At 39.0% G+C, this 25,898-nt stretch overlaps 1 protein-coding gene across 1 annotated transcript in view; it reads right to left on the bottom strand.

Annotated features, from left to right (window-relative positions):
- The window catches only part of LOC117094789 (titin-like), a 273,144-nt gene that overhangs the window by 62,437 nt on the left and 184,809 nt on the right, over positions 1-25,898 (bottom strand). The window contains 43 exon segments of the mRNA XM_033230996.1: positions 43-327; positions 426-746; positions 1,077-4,043; positions 4,138-4,431; positions 4,517-4,816; positions 4,918-5,199; positions 5,314-5,622; positions 5,712-6,014; positions 6,107-6,406; positions 6,501-6,782; positions 6,883-7,185; positions 8,043-8,345; positions 10,032-10,313; positions 10,404-10,554; positions 11,001-11,149; positions 11,243-11,557; positions 11,642-11,941; positions 12,050-12,346; positions 13,317-13,634; positions 13,728-14,027; positions 14,121-14,250; positions 14,345-14,377; positions 14,465-14,613; positions 14,765-15,073; positions 16,351-16,780; positions 17,181-17,371; positions 17,460-17,768; positions 17,884-18,183; positions 19,483-19,776; positions 19,863-20,147; positions 20,247-20,543; positions 20,640-20,939; positions 21,073-21,375; positions 21,675-22,037; positions 22,151-22,453; positions 22,557-22,856; positions 23,460-23,738; positions 23,839-24,144; positions 24,225-24,421; positions 24,522-24,627; positions 24,742-25,041; positions 25,237-25,536; positions 25,625-25,740. Coding sequence (XP_033086887.1) covers positions 43-327; positions 426-746; positions 1,077-4,043; positions 4,138-4,431; positions 4,517-4,816; positions 4,918-5,199; positions 5,314-5,622; positions 5,712-6,014; positions 6,107-6,406; positions 6,501-6,782; positions 6,883-7,185; positions 8,043-8,345; positions 10,032-10,313; positions 10,404-10,554; positions 11,001-11,149; positions 11,243-11,557; positions 11,642-11,941; positions 12,050-12,346; positions 13,317-13,634; positions 13,728-14,027; positions 14,121-14,250; positions 14,345-14,377; positions 14,465-14,613; positions 14,765-15,073; positions 16,351-16,780; positions 17,181-17,371; positions 17,460-17,768; positions 17,884-18,183; positions 19,483-19,776; positions 19,863-20,147; positions 20,247-20,543; positions 20,640-20,939; positions 21,073-21,375; positions 21,675-22,037; positions 22,151-22,453; positions 22,557-22,856; positions 23,460-23,738; positions 23,839-24,144; positions 24,225-24,421; positions 24,522-24,627; positions 24,742-25,041; positions 25,237-25,536; positions 25,625-25,740 — 14,261 coding nt within the window.

The following is a 25,898-nucleotide window of genomic DNA, read 5'->3' as shown; positions in this document are numbered from 1 at the left end:
TTCATTTTTGAAGTGGGAGGGAGAAGCATTTTAGTAACCCACCTAATACTCTGACATTTACGAATACAGCCTTTTCTCCTGCTGGGTTCACAAGTGTTAAGGAATATTTTCCTGAGTCATCACGGGTAGAATTGGGGATGACAAGGAAGGCCATAGTGTCAACCAGATCAACTTGTCCTTTTCTGACCACATTATCAATGCCCACTTTTCGCCAAGTGACTTTAGGGGCTGGTCGTCCTCTCACTATAGCAAAGAGACGAATAGGGCATCCTGCTCTCACTGTGACCAGTTTTCTCATGCTGGCATCCAAATCAATCTCCGGAGGTTCTGCAAATGACATTAAGGTCATTAATTGATATTTCAGAATGTGGGGAAATCATAAGAAATTAAGTGTGAATGAATCACATGCTAAAGGAAGGACTTACCTAGTATTTCTTTAGGTTTGATAGCTTCCTTTAGCTCTGCAGGGCGCCCAATACCAACTTGGTTTTGGGCACACACCCTGAACTCATATTCCTGGTTTTCATCCAAGCTAGTAACAGTGAATTCCTTGCGTACAAGCTGTGCTGCAGCATTACACCGTTTCCAGCCTTCATCAGGAGATGCATCTGCTATTTTTGGTCTCATTTCCACAACATATCCAATGATCGGTGCACCGCCATCATAGACTGGTTTTCCCCACGCAAGAGTTATGGAATGTTTGGTTGTATCAACCACTCTGAAATTGGTTGGTGGACCAGGTGGCTCTGAAAATAAAATATAAGAATAGATATACATATGTTTAACTACTAATAGTGATACTTCAATGTGTAATTTTATATAGCCTAGTCTCAGTTAATCAAATATAGGTCGTCCAATTTTTCAATTAGAGTCCTCTTTATTTTCCTTCATAAAAATGAGAATCTACTATTGTTTGTACCTTTTAGGTATTTTGGTAAAAGGTCTATTTGGAAAAATATTTGCTAAATACAGTTTTTATGTTATGGATTTAGATGTTACATTAACTTATTTATCAAATACTTCTGTGCTTGAGATTAAGAGTTGATGTAATATCAGAAAAAACAAGGACATCCTACCTATGGGGTCTTTTGCCACCACTGGTCTTGAAGGCAAGCTTGGTTCTCCAATTCCAATTTCATTTTCTGCCTTGACACGGAACTGATATTCATGGTCTGGGAGGAGATTCTGTACTTTCATACGTCTCTCAGGGATTGCACTCTTGTTAACAGGGACCCATCGTGTTGAATGCTTTTCCTTTTTCTCCAAAAAGTATCCTGTTATAGACTTTCCACCATCATATTCAGGTGGATTCCAAACCACAGTCATCTCTTCTTTGCTTACTTTAGTGACTTCTGGAGGATCAGGGCGTCCAGGTTTATTATACTTGGTTTTGGCTATGACTGGTTTACTTTCTGTTGGAGGCCCTGTGCCTATTTTATTTTCTGCACGGACTCTGAAAATATATTCATTTCCTTCTATGAGACGTGTTACTGTAGTACCAGGTGTCAAGACAGTAGCAGAATAGGTAGACCAAACCATTCGCTTTGTCTCACATTTTTCTAGAATATAATTTTGGATTTCACAGCCGCCATCATCTTCTGGTGGATCCCAGCGAACAGTACACCTATCACTGGACACATCAGCAATTTTCAGATTTCTCACAGGACCAGGCTTATCTAAAACGTTGACAGTGGCATAGGCCACAAAACTACCAGCTGTGTTAGTTGCCGTAACTACATATTTACCCCCATCACTTCGCTTTGCTTTAGTAAGAGAAAATTTAGATGAATCAGCACTGGTATCAATCTTGACCCTTGGTGATCTTGTAAAGTCTGTAGCATCTTTGTCCTTGGTCCATGAAACTTCTGGGAATGGTTTGCCTCTAACCCCTGCCTCAAGCCTAATGGTGTCCCCTGCTTTGACAGTTAGGACCCCACTTAATTTCAGATCAAGTACTGGTTTTTGTAAGTCTTCTTTAACAACAACTTCCTCTGTCTTCACCCAGTCACTTTCCCCACCTTCATTCTTCGTTTGCACTCTGAACTCATAAATCTGGTTTTCAACACATCTGTCAACCATGTAGTGAGTTTCTTTAATGCTTCCTTTATGCACTCTTTCCCAGTCATCGGAGCCCTTCAGCCTTCTCTCAACATGATATGAGAGATTTGGACTGCCACCATCATAATCAGGCCTCCGCCACTTTAGGTAGACAAATGTCTTTCCTTTGTCCGCAATGTGAAGGTTTTCAGGCTCACCTGGTCTGTCAATAGGGTTAATAGCCAGAATGGGAGTTTTTGTTTCGATGGTCGGCCCAACACCTACTTTATTCTCTGCACAAACTCGGAAATAGTATTCATTGTTGGCTAAAAGGTTGGCCTTGATTAATCGTTTAGTGACATCTGACGCAACAATTGACCAGCCTTTCTGGTTTGGTTTGCGATATTCTACTATGAAGTTTGTTATTTCTGAGCCGCCATTATCTAGTGGGTTTTCCCAAGAAATTGTACAGTTCTCTTTGGTTACATTGGTAACCTTCAAATTCTGGCAAGGCCCAGGTCTGTCAAGGACGTTAACAATGGCTGAACCTTGGGCATGTCCACTGCTGTTCTTAGCTGAGATGATATACTTGCCATGATCAGCTCTAACAGCTTCTTTAATTTGTAACTCAACACGAGGTAGATCCTGAATAATGTCCACCCTCTTTTCTCGGACCAATACTTTGCCTTCCTTAGTCCAAGTTATGTCTGGTGCAGGTCTGCCTTTGACTCGAGCTAGAATGCGGATAGTTTGGCCTACTCTCACGGTAATAACATCACGACAAGTAACGTCGAGTTCTACTTCTGGAGGATGAAGGATATCTTTTGCAATCACAGATTCTGCTAGTTCTCTTGGCTCACCCTCTCCTACAATATTAGCTGCCTTTATACGGAATCTGTACTCATTTCCTTCAATTAGTCCAGGTACTCTAAAGGCACATTGCCTAATGAGTTCATCTTTATTAATCCTGTTCCATTGTGCTGTGCCAGGTTTCTGACATTCCACTACATATCCTAGAATGGGGCTACCACCATCACTGAGAGGCTTTGTCCACACCAAATCAGCTGTTTCTCTGCTCTTGTCTTTCAGTTTAGGATTAATAGGTGGTCCAGGTGGTTTGATGGGACGGCAAGCTTTTATTGGATCGGAACTTGGGGATGGATTGCTTAGTCCTGCAAGATTTTCAGCAAAAACCCTAAACTCATATGTATTTCCTTCATAGAGTCCAGTCACTCTGAACTTAAGGTCAGCAATAGGTGTTTTGTTGACCTTCACCCATTTGCCAGTTACTTCTCGACGTTCCACATAGTAGCCAGTTATTGGACTGCCACCATCAGATTTTGGCAGGGTCCAAGACACTGTTGCCGCATTTTCAGTAATGTCAGTAACCACTGGTTTACCAGGAGGAGATGGAGGACTAAATTTATGCTTAGCAACAGTAGGTGTGGAGTCAAGGGGAGGACCAACACCTATCTTATTCTCTGCTTTAACTCGGAAAACATATTCACAGCCCTTCTGCAGATGTGGGATTTTCAGCTTTGTCTTACTGCTTCCCGAAGAGACAACACCCCAAGTGTCTTTCCTTGTATCTTGTTTCTCAACAATATAATTTATCACAGGGCTTCCTCCATCATCCTTAGGTGGCTGCCATGAGATAGTCATGTGTTCAGGAGTAACATCCAGAATATGAATAGGACCTGTTGGTGGCCCAGGAACATCAAGAACAGTAAGATGTACGGCTACTGTTTTGCTACCAGCTGCATTGGAAACTGTGATTTGATATTCTCCAGTGTCTCTCCTTAAGCAGTTCTTAATGGTAAGTACTGATGAGAAGTTGTCTGTTTCAACTGTGTAGTGCTCATCGGTTTTAATCTCACTCCCATCGGTTGTCCACTTTGCGGTAGGAACAGGCACACCTCTTATAATAGCAGGGAATCTGACTGTGGTTCCAGCCTTTACCACAAGACCTTCAATTAATTTCACATCTAGCTCCACGGACGGAGGCACTGAAAAGTAAACATGAAAAAATTAGATTTTGATTTTCACCTACATGAATAATTTTAAAAAGAAATAAGATAAAACTGCTAGTCCAAAAATTACCTAGTTTTTCTTGACATTCTATCGGGATAGTTGTGTCGGGGAGACCAAGACCCACAATATTTTCAGCTTTTACACGGAATCTATAGGTCTTTCCTTGTTGTAGTCCGGTAACCACACAATCTAAGTTTGTCACAGTCTTAAATTTAATCCAGTCCTGGGTGCCTTCTTCTTGATATTCCACCAAATATCCAGTGATTGGAGAACCACCATCACGATCTGGCTTATTCCAGACAAGGGAGACTTCAGTCTTGTCAACATCTACATGGTGCAGGTTCTTGGGTGGCCCTGGGGGATCTTTTCAGAGAAGAAGTTATGATGAAAAAGGAATATTCTTGAAGACAGTCAAACAATAGTTTTGTATTCAGAGAAAGCAACTTACGGAGAGGATCCAGAGCCTTGATTGGTTTTGGTGTTTCAACAAAAGGACCACGTCCATACTGGTTCTCTGCAGCTACTCGGAAGAGGTACTGGTTGCCTTCATTCAGATGTTTAGCCAAGTGACTCTTTTTCTTTGATGTAGCTGAGAGAGATGACCACTGGGCGCTGGCAACATCTCTCCTCTCAACCACGTAATTGGTAATAACAGAACCACCATCATCCAGTGGTTCTTTCCAAGTAAGGTAACAAGAATCTTTCCTAATTTCACTGACTTCCAGATCTCTAGGTGGCCCAGGTTTATCTAAAAAATGTTAAATAACAGTTTTATAAGTAATTTTATCCAAATAAGAGCTCAAAATTATCAAAATTTATTTTTAATGGCATAAGTATTAAAATTCTTACCTAATACAAGTACTTTTACTGACACAGTTTTTGAACCAGCTGGATTCTCCACTGTTAAAGAATAAATTCCACCATCTTCATGGGCAGCATTACGAATTTCAAGCTTGCTACCAACTGGAGTCACATCAATTCTTGCTTTAGTTGGAGCATCTCTGTCTTCTTTTTTCCAAGTTACTTTTGGGAATGGCACTCCTTTGATGATGGCACTAAGTCTTAGAGTATCACCAACCTTAATGTGTTGTTCTCTTGCCATGTTGGCATCAAGAATCAACTCAGGGGGTTCTAGAAAAGAGAGAACAGAACACTCAGATTTGATCCATAATGCAAATTATAATTAAACACATACAATCAGACATCTATTTTCCTTGCAAACACAGGTGAGAGCATTTTACTCACCAAGTCTGTCTTTTACTAGGACTGGCTCTGGAACATGAGCTGGATCTGATTCACCAGCTTCATTGACTGCTAACACTCTGAACTTGTAAGTTTGACCGTCCCGAAGACCGGTGACTTTATATTTAGTTTCAGGACATGACTCAGGGGTGTGATTGGCTCTTCTCCACTCTTCATCTCCAACTTTCTGGTACTCAACAATATAACCCAGAATCTTGCTCCCACCATCATGACGTGGTGGCTGCCAAGTTAGATCGACTGAATTGCATGTTGTATCTATTGCTTCAGGATTAACAGGTGGACTTGGTTTAGCTAAAAAATAAAAGTAAAAAATGAATTAGCATATAGCTGAAAACAAAGTTAAATAACATGAAAACTGAATAAATCCATTAATACTATACCAATTGGATCTTTAGCAAAGACTGGTTTGGATGGTGGGCTTGGATCTCCAATACCAATTTCATTTTCTGCAGAAACCCGGAATTCATACTGACATCCTTCTAGAAGATCAGGAACCCTAAATTTAGTGTACGGATGAATAGGATCTTTGGTAACTCTAGCCCATCGTTTAGACATAGTTTCTCTCTTTTCCAGGATGTAGTTTGTGATAGGTTTTCCTCCATCATGTGGCTTGTTCCAGGTTACTAATGCAGAGTCTTTGGTAACTTCTGTAACAATTGGCTGATCAGGTGCATCAGGAACCCCTGTAACAAATGTTGGAAAATGTGTTAGAAATTTATTTCTTCCTATTAGTTATATCAAGCACTGAATCACTAAAAAGAGACATAATGCATACTGAAACGATCTTTGGCTTTCATTGAATCAGACACCAGAGGATCACTTATTCCATACAGATTTTCAGCGTGTATCCGGAAAATATAATCTTTTCCTTCAAGTAGTTTAGAAACTTTGCATGTTGTTTTAGCACTTGCAGATGTCACTGGCATCCAGACATCTTTACCCAGTTCCTTCTTCTCAATAATATAATTGGTGATTTCACTGCCTCCATCATCTAAAGGAGGCTTCCAAGAGATAACCATGTAATCTTTGGTCACCTCATCAAAAATAACTGGTCCTACTGGTGGACCAGGACGGTCTGCAGAAAAAAAAAAATCATAGCACAAAATGTTATTTCCATTTCTGCTTTTGAAAGAACAGAAGATCTATTCTTTCCATTAAATAAGACTTACCAACAACATTAACTTGACAGAAACCTTTCCTAGAGCCTGTACTATTCTCCACAACCACACAGTATTTGCCGGAATCTGAACGTTTGGCCTTGATCTTCTCTAAAGCAAGTGTTGTTGGTGTAGTCTTTATGTGAGTGCGATCATCTTCCAGCACATCAGCTTCATCTTTGAACCAGGAAACCTTAGGCTTTGGTTTGCCTGAGTAACGGCCAGTGAGGGCAAAAGCTTCACCAACTCGAATCGTGAGCTTATCTCTGAAGTCGAGGTGAAGTGTTGGGGGTGCTAAAATGTACAATTATAAAGGCAAGTCATTTTTACTGATGTCTTATTATGAACTACAAATGTGCAAGTTTCTGAAGTATAAATTGTAGTAGACACATACCCAGCTCATCCTTGCAAGTGATTGGCTTGGTGCAAAATGATGGTTTGCCTTGTCCAACAATGTTGACAGCACTGACACGGTACTCGTAGGTATCACCTTCTTTTAAGTCTTTAACAGTGTATTTTCTGCTAAGCAAGTTGTCATTTGTAACTTTGTGGAACTTCTCAGTTCCAATGAGCCGACTTTCTAGGACATAGTTAATAATTTCTGACCCGCCATCATACTTAGGAGGATTCCAAGTCAAAGTTACAGTACTTTTAGTAACTTCTTTGACTTCCAGGTCTTCAGGACGTTCTGGTACAGCTGTGAATATAAGTATAGGAATTGTGGTAGAAAAAAGTGTCACATTAAGAATGTAGTAGGATGTAGTGAATATTCCTTTTCTGAGGATTGTGTTTAAACATTAAACTCTCTGCTCCCATAAATAGCAAAAGAGGTCTCATCCGAAAACAATTAGAGTTAAAAAGGACCAAATACGATAGAATTTCTTCACTTGACAGATGAGGAAATGACGTTTGCTGTGGAAAAATAATTTAAGAAAGATCTTCAGAGTTGGTAGTTTTAGATGTAGGAAAATAATTCAGTTTCTATTAATGCCATTAAGTGGGAATTTTTAAAAAGTCTGTGAGGTATAGATGGAAGAAATTTGATAAATGGGCCAGGCATAGTAATGCCAGCACTTTCGGAAGCCAAGGCAGGTGGATCACTTGAGGTCAGGAGTTTGAGACCAGCCTGGCCAACATGGCAAAACCGTGTCTCTACTAAAAATGCAAACATTAGCTGGGCATGGTGGTGCATGTCTGTAATCCCAGCTCCTTGGGAGACTGAGACACAAGAATCACTTGAACCTCGGAGGTGGAGGTTGCAGTGAGCCAAGATCATGACACTACACTCCAGCCTTGGTAACAGAGTAAGACTATGTGTCAAAACAAAACCAAGAAAAAAAGAAAGAAAGAAATTTGATGAATTATACGTATTTGTAAAATCTCTTTCACAATCACTGTCCAAGTACTACCAACTCAGATACTGAGTAGTTGTGTAATAACTGCTTGTCAAATGAATGAAATGTATGGCATTTATACATATATTTTTTCACCATAGTCTTGTACTAAATGAGTAAAGAAGCGATTAAACATAAAATTGCTTTTAATTTTACTTACTTATTGGCTCTCTGATAACAAGTGCCTCTGATGTCTCAACAAATGGACCCATGCCAATACTATTTTCAGCCGCGATTCGGAAAAAGTAGGCTTTTCCTTCAATGAGACCCTGGACAGTAGCATTTTGTCGGGTAACTGTATATGTCACTGGGGTCCATGCTCTGCGGTCAGATTCACGCTTTTCAATGACGTAATTGGTGATTGGAGAGCCTCCATCATCTTCTGGAGAAAACCATGTCAGTTTGCAGGACTCATTGGTTAGGTTGTGAGCTAGGAATGGTGTTCCAACAGGACCCGGAACATCTGGAAATAAGAAGAAAATATTTCAATCTGTTTGCCTTCAATGAAAGATAATGCTCAATATTTGTTTTTTAAAAGGAGACAAAATGTTGTTATGAAGAAAGTAAGGTTTTGTGTCTACTAATTGAGTTAGTTTTTCCTCCTCCTCCTGCTATCTAGTCAATACAAAAACAGTCAAACCCCCCCCCCTTTTTTTTTTTGAGATGGAATCTCGCTCTGTCGCCCAGGCTGGAGTGCAGTGGTGCGATCTCAGCTCACTGCAACCTCCACTTCCTAGGTTCAAGCAATTCTCCTGCCTCAGCCTCACAAGCAGCTGGGACTATAGGCACATGCCACCATACCTGGCTAATTTTTGCATTTTTAGTAGAGACAGGGTTTCACCATATTGGCCAGGCCGGTCTCGAACTCCTGACTTCAAGTGATCCACCTGCCTCGGCCTCCCAAAGTCAAGGGATTACAGGTGTGAGTCATAGCATCAAGCCCCACATTTGTTAATGAAGTAGTTTTGCAACAGTTATTGGTTACCATGCTTTTAATAGAGGCTGAAGGGAAAATAAAAATGCTTTTTAAAAGCAATTTGTGAGTTGGACAGGAGGGAGCTGGGAGGCAAACATGCAGAGGGATAGAGGAGGTGGGTAAGAGTGGCATAGTCAGTTTCTATGTCCAGTTTCCTCTCCAGGGGAAAAGGAGGGAGACATGGATTCTTTCTGGCTGATCACTGGATCAACGAGCAGCATAGGAGGCCCCAAATTTCAGAATGACTTTGAGGAGGTTGCAAGTAATTAACATGGAAATGTACCAGTTTTCAAATTAGAGTAATAGCCATTAGGCAAAAGAGCTTTAGGTGCTTGAAACTAACCTGAAAGTTTGTGGGATTATTGGTTAATGAAATATTTTTCCTTATGACATTCTTATATTAATTATATTCAACATAGAACTGGCAAATTTCACATAAAAACTGTGACTGGAGTATTGTTGTGCCTAGAGACATGCTTAGAAAGAGCTCTGAGTGGAAGGGCTTCAAGTTCTGAGCAAATCACTGGACTAAAGCCTCCAATGAGAGGCATGAAAAAGCCTCATAGAGTTCAAGTCTATATTCAATGACTAGAAATGCAATATTGATAACCAACTATGATGCCTCTCTTCAATTAGAATACTGAAACCCTTCAAAGAAGTTTTTGCATTATTATGATAATTTCGTGATAGGGATAGAGTCTCATGATGTGAAATGGTCAGCACTGGCAAATTGTTAAACATTCATGTACACTTGAAGGAAAGTTGCTTCTATGAAAACTGTATAACAACATAATAGACAGTATGGGGGCAAGTTCTATAAAAAAGTCATATTTATTCTGGGCCATGATTCAGAATACATATTCATGGCCTTCTAGCAATTTGGGAATTGTGTACATGCACTCTTTAGGTTCACTGGAGACATGGATGTATGTCTTCCTGTTAGCATCTGTTTTCTCAATTATATAGTTTGTAATCTTAGACCTACCAAACAGAATATGCATATAAAAAAAAGTAAGGAGGAAATTTTAAAAAATTCTAATAATGTTCAACGTGATTATGGGTGATTTTTCTTATTTTTCAAAATGTTTGTTACATAGCACACAGCGTAGCCTTGTGTAAATATAATAAGAATGTTGGTTTAAAAAGTTGCACAGACAAATTGAAAGTATTTACCTAATACATCAACAATAATTGTCTTCTTTCTTTCTCCGGCTTCATTTTTGGCAAGAAGAGAATAGACGCCTTGATGGCTCCTCTGGCAGTTCTTGATGACCATGGATGAGCTAATAGCTGTGGTCTCAATGGTGGCTTCTTGAGGTAAGGCTCTTTCATTCATGTTCCAGGTGACGGTTGGAGGAGGCTTTCCAGACACATAGGCAATGATTCGGATCACTCCTCCAGCATGCACGACAATTCTATCTCTGACACTGGCATCTAGCTGAAGGTCAGGTAAAACTGGAAGCAATTGAAAATTACAAATGTGATTTTTCCCCCTTCAATCTGAAACATAAATACTGATGGCGTAAAAGAAGGATTGATAATTACCAAGTCTGTCTTTCATTTCAATGACATCTGTGACCTCTCCAGGTTCTCCAATGCCAGCAATGTTGACTGCTCTAACTCTAAATTTGTAGAATGCTCCTTCCTTTAATCCTGTCACAACAAGCTTTGTTCCTCTCACTTCTTTATCTTTACCCTGGGGAGAAATTATAAACATTTTAAAATTAGAATAGTCATTTGTAGCTTCTTGCTTTAATGACTTCCTAAAGCGTCACCAGCAGCCTATTTAACTGTTTACTCTGGGAAAACTGTTGCTGGTTTAGGTTTCAGGGATCAGATACTACAGGCAACACTGAATGGAATAACTTGGCAGGAGTTATGCTTTAAAATTATTGTCAAACAATTAAACCTTTATTTATTTATTCCACATTCCAGGATTTATAACCAAAAGATTAGTACTATCATGACTTAACTTTTGATTAGATTTCTGACATTAACAGATGTTTGGAATATGAGTTAAAATTATGCTGTTTTCCTGATTTCTTAATCCAAAAAATATAGACAGAAGTTAATGGGATTGAGAATAACTAAGACATTTTTAGTTTATTCATAGTGCATTTCCTTAGTGCCAAGTTTTCCTACCTTTTCCCATTCTTCTTTTCCTTCTTCTTTATATTCAACGATGTATCCAGTTACTTTGGATCCACCATCTTTTAGTGGGGGAGACCACTCCAGATCTGCAGATGATTTAGTCCAGTCTGTCACTTTGGGAAATGGAGGACCAGGAGGAGCTGGAAAGAGCCAGTATACATTAGTATTCTTGACTTTCCCAAGGCACTTTTGGAAAATAAGATTAAAAAAAAAAGGATGGTTTCAAGGCTTACCAATTGGATCTCTAGCGGTCACTGGGTCTGATGGCAGACTTGCTGGACCCACGCCAGCAGCATTGATTGCATATACCCGGAATTGATAGTCAGAACCTTCAATAAGACCAGTCACTTTATAAGAAACACCCAGAGTCATGGCTTTGATAGGATCTCGGTTAACTCTCTTCCATCTCTTTGAAGTAGTATCTTTCATTTCCAGCCAGTACCCTGTCACGGGAGAGCCTCCATCATATTCTGGCTCTTCCCAGTTGACGGTCATGGAGTTACGAGTCACGCTGCTAACTGTTGGTTTATCTGGTGCTCCAGGGACAGCTGTGAAAAAGATCATATTGATTATAAGAAATTTTTTTGAAAAAGTAAAAATGACTTTGTTTGTGAAAATGTTGTCCTACTTACAGAAGAGGTTTCTTGCTGTTTCAGGTTCACTGTCAAGAGGTTCTCCAATGCCATATTTATTCTGGGCCATGATTCGGAATACGTATTCATGGCCTTCTAGCAATTTGGGAATCGTGTATGTGCACTCTTTAGGTTCACTGGAGACACGGACCCATGTCTTCCTGTTAGCTTCTCTTTTCTCAATTACATAGTTTGTAATCTTAGACCCACCATCATCTTTAGGTGGAAGCCAAGACAGTGTCATTTGCTCTGCTGAAACAGATTCAAATTTTATGGGTCCCACTGGGGGGCCAGGACGACCTAAAATGGTTTAAAGAAGGAACCCTTTATCAGTCAGATGATTTTAAAGCCAAATGTTATTTATGAACAGAAAAACAAGTAGTTTTAACTAAACCATGCAGTCTTTACCCAGGACATTCAGTCTCATCTCCTTTGATGCTGTTCCCAGATTATTTACAGCTGTGATGGTATACAAGCCAGTGTCACTCCTGCGAGACTGTGGAATAACTAAAGTGCAAGTATCATCCACCACCAGTTTGTTGACATGGGTGTCATAGAGAACAGGTTCTTTGTTATCAGGCTTCTTTGGAGGAGCTTTAAACCAGGTTAGTGTTGGGAATGGCACACCTTTAATTTTGGCCACAATGTTAACATCAGTTCCTTCTTCAACCTCCATGAATTCTGTTAGCTCAATTGATGGTGGGCCTAGATTATTGAAAAAAAGTTGTCATTACGAGCAAAAAGCATTGAGGGATAGAAAGTAGAATTCATAGTGACTATAAAGCTGTTTGAATCCACCGTAGTCAGACTGTAGCTCAGCCCAATGTAAAAAACGGTTCTGTCTTTAACACTATTACACTAGTTTGGGGAGCAGGTACACAGGGATCTACATGTGGCTGTATATCAAGGCTTGCCTCTCTTTATTTGGCATCATTATGCATGTAATGATGCATATTATTATATTCTCATATCCTGACAAAAGGGAAGAGAGGAGATTGTAGTAGGAGAGTATCATGGGATACTCTCTAATGTTTATGCAGAATTATGAAGGGATACATAAGAAGGTGAATTCCCCTTTTAAGAACTATAACTCTTAATAAAAGGGAAGGAATTTTCCATTTTGGTCAAATTTAGGACACAAATATTCAAAGAGGGTAGCGACTACAGTTTCTTTACACTTAGATGAGAGAATAAACAGATACACAACAGTAGTGATGGTAATTATCAGAGGAAGAATTATTACCATATATATTATATATACTTCATTAAAATGGATATATCTTTTCTCATATAGAGAAATAGAAACTTGATTGTGAAGATAAATGGGTCTCAGCAGTTGCTAAGCAAATGACTAGTTACTTTCTGTCCCTTTTGAGGAGCATGCAGAGAAATTGCTTTAACCTCTGATAAGTAAAACAGCCTGCCATGGAGAAAGTTACAGCGAGGAAATTACAGACATCATCTCCTTTGAATAGAGAAAAGTTAACAGGTAAAGGAATGTGAAAATTCTGTGGAAATTGAGGGAATGAGTAATTGAGTAATATGCCCGTGTTTACATTCAAGCCATGGTAGCTTTCTAAGGTACAGATATAGCTCGTTTAATTTTGAACTATCATTGAACACCTAGGAAGGCAGCCGTAAGGAGGACATTCTTTGTCAGTACCTTGGTACTTACATGTCTGGTCTTTGACAGTCACGGGGCCAACAGTGGCTGAAGGCTTGCTGACTCCTGCAGCATTGACAGCTTTAACTCGGAATTCATATTGCCCACCCTCTACTAGGTCTTCAACAGTAAATTGCAGTTCTTCCACATCACGCTTATTGCACTGCCTCCAGGCTTCTTTCTTTGTCCCAGTAGGGTCCCATGCAAGGCATTCAACAATATAGTGGGTAACAGGGGAGCCCCCATCATTCTTTGGGGGTTTCCATGACAGATGCACTGTGTTCTTTGTGATGAGGCCAATTTTGAGTTTAATAGGAGGATCAGGAGGATCTTTAAAAATAGTTAAAGGAAGTATTAAGCATTGTTTATAATAATATACTTCAATTTTGAGAAGATATTTTAAATTTAGATTTTAAAACTTACATATTGGATCTCTGGCAGTGGTCCTCTGAATGGTTTCCACGGGTGGGCCAATACCAAAACGGTTTTCTGCCCGCACACGGAAGAAATACTGCTGTTCAGAGAGGAGATCAGGCACTACAAATGAGGTGCTTCCACAGTCTGGATTGACTTTGGTCCAGGCTTTTCCATCAATAGTTCTCTTCTCGATAACATAGCCTTTAATCCTGTCTCCTCCATCATCATCTGGCATCTTCCATGAAAGTCTGCAACTACCCCTTGTGATATCACTGACTTTCAGATCTTTGGGTGGGCCTGGTACATCTGTTGGATGTAAATCACAATATAAGCAAAGTTCCTTAAATGCTTAAACATGATTTGTTTTTATTCTTTTGCAACTTTCAAAGTCTTTCTTACCCATGACTTTAACTCTGCAGTTTGCAGTCTTTTGTCCTGCTTTATTCTTGGCTGTGATGCTGTATTTGCCTGTATGAGATCGTTTACACTCCGGAATAATAATTACTGAGGAGTTTTCAGCAGTCTCGAGCTGTACAAAGAAAATAGTAGTCATACATTGAATGAAATCATAGTAGTATTGAAGTCAACCATATTTTGAATTATTTTAATTATTTTTTTTTTACCTGTGAATCTTCGGGTATGTCATGAACTCCATCCTATTAGAAAAGGAGACAGTCAGTTGTAGTGTAAATACTCCTCATAGTGATTCAGTGGAAAAAAGAGGAGAATGGTTATTTTCTTACCTTCATTGCTTTCTTTGCCTTTCCATCAAATTCCCAAGATGATTTTGGTGTTGGGCGTCCCTTGATGACAGCAGGAATCCTAATCTGTGAGCCAGCTTTACAAACCAGACAGTCCTGTGCTCCAATGTCAATGAAAACTTCTGGTTCCTCTGTAATACCACATACAATTTAACAGGATTTAACTCATGTTTGTCAAAAAGTAATTGAAATATCTTCAATTGAAGAGTAATTGAAAAGTAAATTAATCAATTTTATAATGAGATCCAAAGAGGAACAGATAAACTGAGTAAGTACTAGTACCTTGAATATCAGTGGCAGGGATCTCCCCGGTTGTATCACTTGGTTCAGATTCACCAGCTTCATTGACAGCTTTCACTCTGAATCTGTACTTCCTGAGCTCTTTCAGATTAGGCACCACACATTCACAGGTAGTTATAAGTTTGTCTGGTTCATTTACTCTTTTCCAGTCAGTAGTACCTTCTTCTTGCATTTCTACAATGTATCCTTTGATTGGGCTGCCACCGTCTTTGGCTGGAGGTTTCCATCCTAGTGAGATGCTTGACTTCGTTTTATCTTTTACTTCTGGGCAAGAAGGTGGCCCCGGTGGAACTAATAACAAAAGAAAAAAAAGCTTCATCAGATTTTAAACCTGATGAAGTGCTACAATCTTTTACTACACATGATCATATATTATTTTTAATCTACTAAAATATTAAAATAGAAATGCTAAAAGGAAATACAGTTGGCTTCTAGAGAAGAGAAATAAAGGAAATGGTCTATTTTCCTTTAGTGTTAATGCAAAAACAGAGAAAGCAAACAACTAACTGGGAATAGAAAGATTACTCACTATCTTGTTAGATTTACATTCTATTTACACATGATTGGTGAAAAACTACTTGACTTTTGAGATCCCTTTGAAGAAATTCTACAATAGCCTTTACTGAAAACATGATTTAAATTTAATTTGGCACAATATGAAAATTTTAAAATGAGTCCATCAATAGCTAGTAAACCTGTGAACACAAACTAATCTTAATGTCCTTTAGGGACAGGATCAGTGTCTACAATAATCCCATAACAATCCATTACCTTTCTGAAAGTGCTTTACAATTACAGAAATTCTCTTACTCCACTTGTCTTTTTAATCTTAACTTTTCCCCCTCCAGTGGTTAATATAGATCCTTGCACAAAGCACATGTTCAGTACTAGTTTGCAAATGAATGAATAACTATCTCCTTATATATGTATATATACTCCACATAGCATTTGAGTATTTAAAATTTTATTTTTAACAAATAATTGAATTTTTCTTCTATAGAGAATCTAATCAGATATATAGCAAATAGGATGAATTATTAGGCCACAGTATTTTTTAATTTTTGAGCTAATCTGCTCACAGATCTTTTAGAAGAATTTTCCTCTCTTATTTGACCTCACAGACTGCGCCCGAGAATCCTAAATCTTTGTTCAATAATATTATTGAAAAGCTAACAACATTTTGCTTTTTGTTGAATTCCTACTGGAAGGTCAGACTGTTTGGTGAGGGAGATGATTTCCCCAGTTTCTAATGATACTAGATAAGCTAGAAACTTATTTAAAGTATCAGAGAAGATAGCGTCCAGGTCTTTATTATTGTGATTCCTCATAAAATATTTTGTTTAATCCACGAGTTTACAAACTGTATGATTTTATGTATGTGTGTATGTATATATATGTGCCTGTATGTATACATATATACTTCTGATAGTGTATGTTGTGAATATGAACCTTTTTTATTTTAATAAAATAATTTGGCATAGAAAAATATAAGAAATTTAAGAGCAGAATTACCCATTTAGTGACTTTGTACTTTAGAAATTTGTCCCTAGAAATGGAAGCGTACTTACATATGGGATCTCCTGCAACCTCTGGATCTGATGGTTCACTGGGAGGACCAATTCCTGCAGCATTTATTGCCATGGCTCTGAACTGGTATTTAACGCCTTCAATCAAACGAGGAACATTAAATTCCACGCCTTTCAATCCCACTTTGGTTACTGGTGCTCGGCTAACACGTGACCAGTAAGGACTTCCCTCTTCTCTTTTCTCCAGCCAGTAGCCAGTAATTGGAGAGCCACCATTGTCCAAAGGAGGAGTCCAGCTCACTAGCATTGATCCTTTGGTGCGTGCCAAAACTTTTGGTTTTCCTGGAGGTCCAGGAAGGCGATAAGGATCTTGAATGACTACTTTATCTGATTTGCACTCATCACTGATTCCATATTTATTCACTGCCCTGACTCGGAACTCATACTGACCATTGGGGATAAGTTTCCAAATCTAGAAATTAGAAAAATAGAAATTTATTGAAGAGAATATACTTATGTTGATTTTCACTCATTTAAAAATTCAGCTTATTTTGGGAGGGATGACTATAAGAAATAAATAAATATATAGACTCAAAACATGGGAAGACAGACAAAAGGAGAAAGCTTTTTAAAAATAAAAATATGTAGATGTATTGTACCTGATAGTGGATCTCAATTAAAAGAGTATCTGTGTCAAACGCTATTTACTAAGGAGCCTTATGTGTATGGGGCTAAACACTACAATAACAAAATAGCAGCTTATTGTGTGTGGTTTTCAGTTTAATTATCAAATTCCAAGGTTATACTAAAATGGCATCAAACCAGAGTAATGTACTTTTAATGTGTTTAAGAAAATATTTAGAAGAGTTTACCCCATATCTTTTCTCTACAGCAGTGTTGGTGACTTCCTCCCATTCTGTTTTCTTCCTACTTGCATCACGTTTGTCAATAACATAATGGGTGATTTCACTGCCACCATTATCAAGAGGGGCATCCCATGTCAAGTAGCAAGATTCAGCTTTAATGTCGGTAACAGCAAGGTTTCTTGGTGGGGATGGGCGGTCTGGAAAGGAATCAACAGAGAATATTGAGAAGGCAATTCTTAAACAGACACTGGATGCCTTTTTGATGTAAGAAAGCAAGTCACCTACCATATACTTCAACGTGAACATTTCGGAACACTGAGCCAAGGCGATTGGAAGCAGTAACTGTGTAAGTGCCTTTGTCTTCCCGGACCGCTTTGGGAATGCTAAGCTCAGTTTTTGCCTCACTTCGGGACACCTCTTCCTTGGTTATCTGAAGTGCCTCAGTGGGTTTTTCAATTACGGTTTCATTTTTGGACCATTCAATCTTAGGCATTGGAAGGCCTGTTACATCTGCAGGGATGTGGACAGGCTCTCCTGCCTTAACTTTGATAGTGTCTCCTCGAACACTCAGACGCAACTTAATAGTTGGAGGCACTGCAAAGAGAAGAGAAAGAAAAAAAAGTAGCAAAGTCATAAGGATGTTTTTTCAACTTATGGGATAAAGGCACACTGTAAAATGCATTAAAATTATTATATTCAGATTTCGCACCTTCATCATCTTGTATGACTACATTAAGAGGCAGGGATGGTTCACTTTCACCAATTTCATTGACAGCTTTGACACGGAACTCATACATTTGGTGTTCATCAAGATTTTCAACCAGTAAAGATGTGGTTGGGCAGAGTCGCTTGTTAACTCTTTCAAAGTCAGGTTTGTCGTGACGCCGTTTTTCAATGATATATCCTTGGATGGGACTGCCACCATTACTGCGGGGCTCTTTCCAGTCAAGGGTGATAGTGGACTTTGTCCTTTCAGTGTATGTCAGCCTCTCTGGAGATGTTGGAGGACCTTTCACCAGAGGCAAGTGAAAATGATTAGCATGAGATAAATATTCATATAAGAAATAATATTTCACTTCAACTTAATTATGTAAAAAATAGCCTTCTGTTTGGCATAACCTTACATCCTTATTTAAAGTCATTCCTAAAACTTGTCAGTTGCCAAAATTATAGACATTCATATAGACAGAATTTTTCTTAGCCAACTTTTCATCAAGATTATCAGTGAAAAATAAATCAAGGGCACATATGCTTTTTTATATTTAACATTTTAGATTATTTACCTTTGTAACTGGGGATGCTTCTAATTCTAATGAACTAGGAAAGTAAGTCTGTGAAGTTTTGCTTTGAATGAGCAGCTGAGAGCAAAGTGTTTTTTATTAACAGATAGTGGGAATGTCTACGAACATACTTTGAGTCATGTTGCCTCACATGTGGGTTCAAAATATGATGGAAAGAGGATATATGTAATGCTGCTGAAGTTTTCTTTCCTGAAGGACCAAACTAAGAGTTAAGCGTTCAGTGGTAAAACTAGACCCAATCCATACTTGTTCACTATTATTGCAACCAGGAGTGGAAACTCAGCTCTGTTCTGGGCCTCTGGCACAGCCTGTGGTATATTGGACATTTATAGATGAGCTGCAGCAGTGGTATAGGATGTAATTTTTTTTTTTTTTCAGGGAGTGATGGTGAAGGAATGAGTTTTTCTGTCTCTTGAGGAATGGGTCTTCCTCAAAGGTTTTGCTTTCTTAGATGGGATGTCAGTGTGCATTACTGTGTGTGCAATTTTAGTGTTTCGTATTGATTTCTGGGAGATTCCCTCTGGTTGGTTTTCTATTATTTGGAGGCTGTTTCTGGTTTTGGGCCTCTCTGTCCTTCCAGTATGAAGACTTTTTGAATACAGAGGAAGACTAAGGCATTTATCCTCAGGCAATTGTCTAATCTTTTTGAAGAATATTGAATTCTCTTTCACTACGAGGCTAATAAATTTTAAAAACCCCACTTCCAATGTGTTCTACCAGAGAGATATGTCTAAACTACTTCTAGGTTATTATTAAGCCCCTGTAGATCCAAGTTTTTCAGTACAAAAAACCATGCATGATCAATATACTTACAGCCACAAATTACACTGAAATTATAGCAAATATGATATCTTTAATGTTGCTAATAGTTTTTTGATTTACTTCTCTTATTACTCTTTAGCTATAGAATTTGAGAGTGTTGGGAGTTTGAAGCCATAACGCCCAGTAAATAATATAACCAGAAGCAAAACATTATTCTATAAACACAATGAAACCTTCTCTTTTACCTAGTGGATCAACTGCAAGAATTGGTCCTATTTCAACAGGAGGGCCACAGCCAAACTTGTTCTTGGCAATAACACGGAACTTATATTCTTGTCCCTCAAGCAGACCTGTGATGTCACATTTAGACCTCTCAGTCTCTATTGGTTGTCTCCAAGTATGCATCTTGGCATCTTTTCTTTCAATGATGAAGCCTGTTATTTCACTTCCTCCATCATCTTCTGGATCAGACCAGTTAAGTAGACACATTTTTCTGTTTGTTACAACAGGTTTTAAATCAAGAACTGGACCAGGGACATCTGAAAACAAAACAAAGCCAAAAATCAATGTAATAAGATAGTAACACTTGGGAAAATCCTATGAAAATCAGTGCAACATTCCTTACCAAAAACTTCTACCCTGGCTGCTGCAAATTTGGAACCACAGCTATTTGTAGCTGTAATCACATATCTGCCATGGTCTTTTCGCAGTGCATCCTTGATAATTAGTTCAGATTTGGTTCCAACATTGTCTATTACAACGCGGTCTTTATCCAGCTCCCCTTCTTCTTTGGTCCATACTTTTGTAGGTACAGGGCGACCCGTTACCACAGCTGGAATTCTAAGAGTCTTCCCAGCCATTATTTGTATTCCACCCTTGACAGAAACATCCAGTTCCACAGTTGGAGGCTCTGTTGAAAGAGAACAGTCATACATTAGCCCATGAAAGATTAAAAAATAGTCCTGTATAGAGAAAATATCCATAATTTTATTCCAGTAAAGTTAAGTACCTTGTGGTTCAGCCACAGTAACAGGTTCTGTTTCTCCAGGCGGTCCTTCCCCTGCGACATTGACGGCACTCACCCGAAGTTTATAATCAGCACCCTCTCGGATTTCTTTGACTGTGTACTGACGGACCTTGATCATCTTCTCTGTGCAGCGTGACCATTCATTTGTGCCAACCAACTGCTTATCAACAAAATAGCCAATAATTTCCCCACCGCCATTGAAAGCTGGGGGTTCCCATTCTAGTTCAATAGTCGTAGAGCTTGTGTCAGTGACTCTTGGGATAGGTGGCCCAGGTGGAGCTAGAATGAATGAAGATATAAAAATCAAACTCCCTGATGATTTTAAAATGTACAATAACTTGTTCTACTCCACCTTCTTCTTAAGGAACTACTTACAGATTGGATCATGTGCTGTTTTGGGATCTGAAGGTGGACTGAACTTTCCAGGTCCAGCTGCATTTTCAGCACATACTCTGAAGACATAGGTGAGTCCTTCTAATAAGCCATCTACATTGGCTTTCAAGGCATTCAGAAGGCTTTTGTTGACACGAGACCAATGTGTACTATTAACCTCACGTTTTTCAAGCCAGTAACCCAAAATGGGGCTTCCGTTATCTTTTGGTTCATTCCATTTCACTAGCATACTGTTGCTGGTAACATCTTCCACAATGGGCTTATCTGGTGCATCAGGTGGTTCTGATAAAAAAAAAAAAAAACAACATTTGAATTAATTTCCTAATATGACATAAAATGCAATTTTACAAGCTGTAGTAATTATATACCAAAGTACATGGTAAAAGGCAAACTTTAGATGCCAAAGGAAACTTACCAAATGGATCTTTAGCTACAAGTGGCTTTGAAACACATGGTGGACCTGGCCCAAATCTATTTTCAGCTCTTACACGGAAGAGGTACTCTTTTCCTTCAATCAGTTTTGTTACTGAATATTTGCAGTGTCTAAGTGTTGAAGTGACAACAATCCATTCTGAGTCAGGTTTTGTCTTGTCTTTCTTTTCCAAAGTGTAGTTTATGATTTCACTGCCACCATCATCAAGGGGTGGTTCCCATTTACAAAGGACTGAGGTCTTTCTGATATCTTCAAATACAAAGTTGATTGGTGGTCCCGGTGTATCTAATATTTCAAAAGAGAACAGTAATCAAAAACTTGTGTGGGAAGGGTTGCTATGGAAAATGTAAATGTGAGCATGCTCCTCTGACATGATTTCTGGTTTTCCCACATCTATCATTGTATTCTATTAGCTAATAAATAACAAGGTCAGGTGATTTCTTTTACATGGCCAGGAGATAAAATATGACTGAGGATAACTTGCTGAAGCTATGTCCCATTTCTTTTAACTCTCCCCCAAACTTTTTATTTTTATGTTTTACTAAAACCTTTTTCAATTGGAAAGTGTAGTTTTAATGACTCACCTAACACACTGACAGTACAAGGAGCTTTTGCAATACCGTGGTCATTTTCAACTTTGATCATATACAGACCATGGTCAGGTCGGAGAGAATCTCGGACGCGTAGCTGAGATTCTCCCTTTTTGCTGTTGTCAATACTCAAACGCTGTGTCAGAGGCAGGACAAATGGTTCTTCTTCTTGAACTTCACCCTTCCTTCTTCTAACCAAGGGTGCTGCACGCTTCTTAATTTCCTCTGGTACAATAGCATTCTCATCCTTTATCCATGTAATAGTTGGGTAAGGTGATCCAGAAATACTTGCATCAAGTGCTATTTCATCACCTCGTTTCACTTCTAGGCTTGTTCTCAGAATGACTTTGGGGGCATCTATAATGATCATAACCAATAAATGTTTTCAGTTCTGATGAAAACAATGGACAAAACATTATTTTCATTTATTTCAAAATAGGAAAGTGGCAACTCCATTAAACAAAACTTACCAATGGGATCTACAGCTTTTGTTGGAGGAGTAGCCCGAGAAGGTTCACTAATACCCGCGGCGTTCTCTGCTCGCACACGGAATTGGTACTCTTTCCCCTCTTCAAGTCCTTTTGCTGTATAGGTCAGGATTGGTACCAGGTGTTCATTGCATCTCTTCCACCTTTCTTCACCCTTAGCAATCTTCTCTATGATGTAGCCCATTATCTTGCTTCCTCCGTCATACAAAGGTGGCTTCCATGTAATAGTCATTGCCTCTGCTGTAGGATTATGAACCTCTACATCTACAGGTGGATCAGGGGGTTCTGAAGAATAAGAAAAAAAAGTTAGTATCAGGAAAACCACCTTCTTAAAACAAAACTGTGGTTTATTAGTTCTTAGCCATAGTACATCCATGCCCAAACTTACGCTTTGGATCTTGGGCAATGACTGGATTTTTCAGTTCAATATATTCTCCTCCACCAATCTTGTTGACTGCTTTAACACGGAAGAAATATTCACCATTTGGTATGAGATCCTTCACAGTCCACGACAGTTTATTCTCACCAGACATGACTGGTATATATGTTCTTCTCCCAGCTTCTCTGCGCTCCAGGACATAATGAAGAATTGGGGTTCCACCATCAAATTCTGGAGGTTCCCAGGTTAACTTACAAGAACTCTTGGTAATGTCACTTGCTTTGATATCTTTGCATGGTCCAGGTAGGCCTATTATAGAAATGGATAATTATTCTAGGAATTCTGAAAAATCAGCATTTTAGTAATGCACTTGTCTCTAAGTGGGGCTATCTGTATTTTGGGTAGGATAATCTTTGATGTGCTGGAGTGGCATTCACACTGCAGAGCATTTAGCATCCTTGGCTCCCAACTACTAAATGTCAGTGGTATCTACCCCAAGTCTGTGTGCCAAGCAAAAATGGCCCCACAAATTTCCAGACATTATTTGCAGAGCTGGGGGGAATGCAGAAAATGTTACTATCCCTGGTTGAGAACACTATGGGAAAATGTGAGGCTGTACAATTAAAAAATTGTGGTCATTTCAATATTCTTCGGGTATGCTAATATCTTTTATTTAAATTAGTATTTCACATGCAAATAATTAAAACTAGTATAAATTACTCTAATACGAGTTTAGTGATTTCATCTCTTTAGAATTGTTTTACTTCTCATATGGAAAGACATAATCAGAAGTGACATTTAGTTTATAAGTGGCCAGTTCATGAAGTCATTTATACTGTTAATAGCACTGCAAAGTTAACTAATTTCCTCTACATGTGAAGAATGTCTGGCGTTTCTTCAAAGAATGATTACCTATGACTTTGACATTGATTGAGGCTGTTGCTGAGCCGAGCTTATTCTCCAGTGTAATGGTATAAACTCCGGCATCTGCATGGACACTCTTGGGAACTTCAAGGTGGGCTGAGATGTGATCGTTCTTCATCGTTAATCTATCACTTGCTTTAACTTCTTTGCCATCTTTATGCCAACTAACAGTTGGAACTGGGACAGCTCTGAAGGGAACAGGAATGCTTAACTTTTCACCTTCAATAACAATAATGTCATGAGTCTCCAGGTCAATTGTTGGCTTGCCTGTAAGATATCATTTGAAAGAGCAAAAAAGAGAGTATGTCAAAATGCAATGCATGAATAAAGGGTATTTTATTAACTGTAAAAGACATTGTGCTCTTACAGTCTGGGTCTTTGGCAACCACATTTTCAGAGATTTCAGATGGCTCGCTGACACCAATAGCATTGACTGCTCTCACTCTCAGGACATATTCTTTGTCAGGAACAACACCTTCTTCAACCTTGAATTTCAAGTCCTTTATTGGGCGAGAATTAACTCGCATCCATTTCTCAGTGCCTACTGGACACATTTCAACATGGTATCCTATGATAGGACTTCCACCATTTTTCTCTGGAGGCTTCCAAGCAATGGCAATGTGTTTTCTCCCAGCATCAGTCACATGTAGGTCAAGGGGTGGTGAGGGAGGACCTGCGAAAAGAGTGAAACATTCATATCCACAGTCTCATCAAGTTCTAGACAATATCTTGTGTATAATCAGCACTACTTACTTGTTGGATCTTCAATGGATAGGATTTCTGTGGGTTCACTTGGGTGGCCAACTCCAGCTTCATTTTCAGCCCGAACCTGAAACTGGACCTCTGTTCCTTCAATGACATCAGTTACTCTGAAGTTACAGTCAGGTCCTGCAGTCTTTCCTGCTTTCACCCAACGGGTACCTAACCTTTCTTTCTTCTCAATGATATATCTATTGAAATAACAGAGTTTCATTAGCATTAATGAAAAAACATTGTTGAGATTTTGCAACCAAGTGTAAGTTATTCTTTATGAATTAATTCAAATTCTACCTCTGAATTGGTCTTCCACCATCATTTTTAGGTGGCTCCCACTTTAGGTCAACATGTCGTTTTGTCACATCAACCACTGCCAGGGCGTAGGGTGGTCCAGGAGTTGCTGAAAGCAAAATAATCAATGATTAGGAAAACCAGAGGGAAGGTGATAATCTTCTGTCACAAAAATTAAGTATGAGAGCACTTATTGTCACAAAGATTAAGTGTAAGAGCATACTAAAGGTGTCTTTGGCCAGCACAGAGTCCTCAATTTCGGTGTAGTCACTTTGTCCTATAGCATTTTCTGCAGCAACTCGGAACACATATAAAGAGCCCTCAGTCAGCGGGGTGACTGTGCACTTAGTGTCCTTGACGGTGGTATCCACTGTTTGCCAGCCTTTTCGCCTGACGTCTCTCTTTTCCACAATGTAGTTGGTGATGGGGGACCCTCCATCTTTCTCAGGAACTGTCCATTTTAGGTCTGCTGTATTTTTTGTGATATTAATAACTTCAAGCCAGCGTGGTGGTGATGGAGGATCTGAAAAAGAAGAAACGAAAACAAATTTATTTTTGTTTTATTACCCAATAGTCAGTCTGAATGTGCAGGCAGTCATTAAGAAATAATGTAGCCAGGAGGAAATAATAGTAATGAATGTTTCATATTTTCTCATATCGTAGTTCATAGGCAGACATTAGAAGAATTTACATACCCCAGACGTCAAGAGTGACTTACATAGCTTCTCCCGGCAAAGCACAGGGTCGCTGGGTTCACTGGGTTCACTTTCCCCAGCCTTATTCACAGCTCTAACTCGGAATGAGTATTCCTGTCCTTCCATGAGCCCTGGGAGCAAGTGCTGAGTGGTGGGAACCCCTTCTGCCACTCTGACCCACTCATCTGTCCCAGTCTTCAGCATTTCAATGATATAAGACTCAATCTTTGCGCCTCCATCGTGTTCTGGTTTTGTCCAATTCAACTTTAATGATGTTTTGCCTACGTCTTTTACAGTTGGTTTTCCAGGGGGCCATGGGGGATCTGTAAGCCAGTGAAATCATTGTTTAGGTTTGTCAAAAAGGAGTTCATATGAGCTTCAAAATAACCACAAAAATTATATAAATAATACCTATGGGATCCTTTATTAAGATTGGTTCAGTTGATTTGCTTGGTTTTCCAGGTCCAGCAAGATTTTCAGCCAACACACGGAATCTGTATTTTTTCTTATTGGTGAGACCTTTCACTCTGAATTAGGAACAAAGTGCATGTGTAACATCATGGTAAGAAGCAGAAGAAGACTGTGTTTACTTTACACAGAAGAGACTAATTTATTTAAATTGTGAAAAGATGATTTGGAAATTTAATTGAAAAGCACTTCAATATAAATTAAAGTTGCTTTTTAA

The sequence above is a fragment of the Trachypithecus francoisi genome, unplaced genomic scaffold (assembly GCF_009764315.1).
Source record: "Trachypithecus francoisi isolate TF-2019V2 unplaced genomic scaffold, Tfra_2.0 Lachesis_group13, whole genome shotgun sequence".
Classification (NCBI taxonomy): Eukaryota; Metazoa; Chordata; class Mammalia; order Primates; family Cercopithecidae; genus Trachypithecus; species Trachypithecus francoisi.
This window is presented reverse-complemented; position numbering and strand designations above follow the sequence as displayed.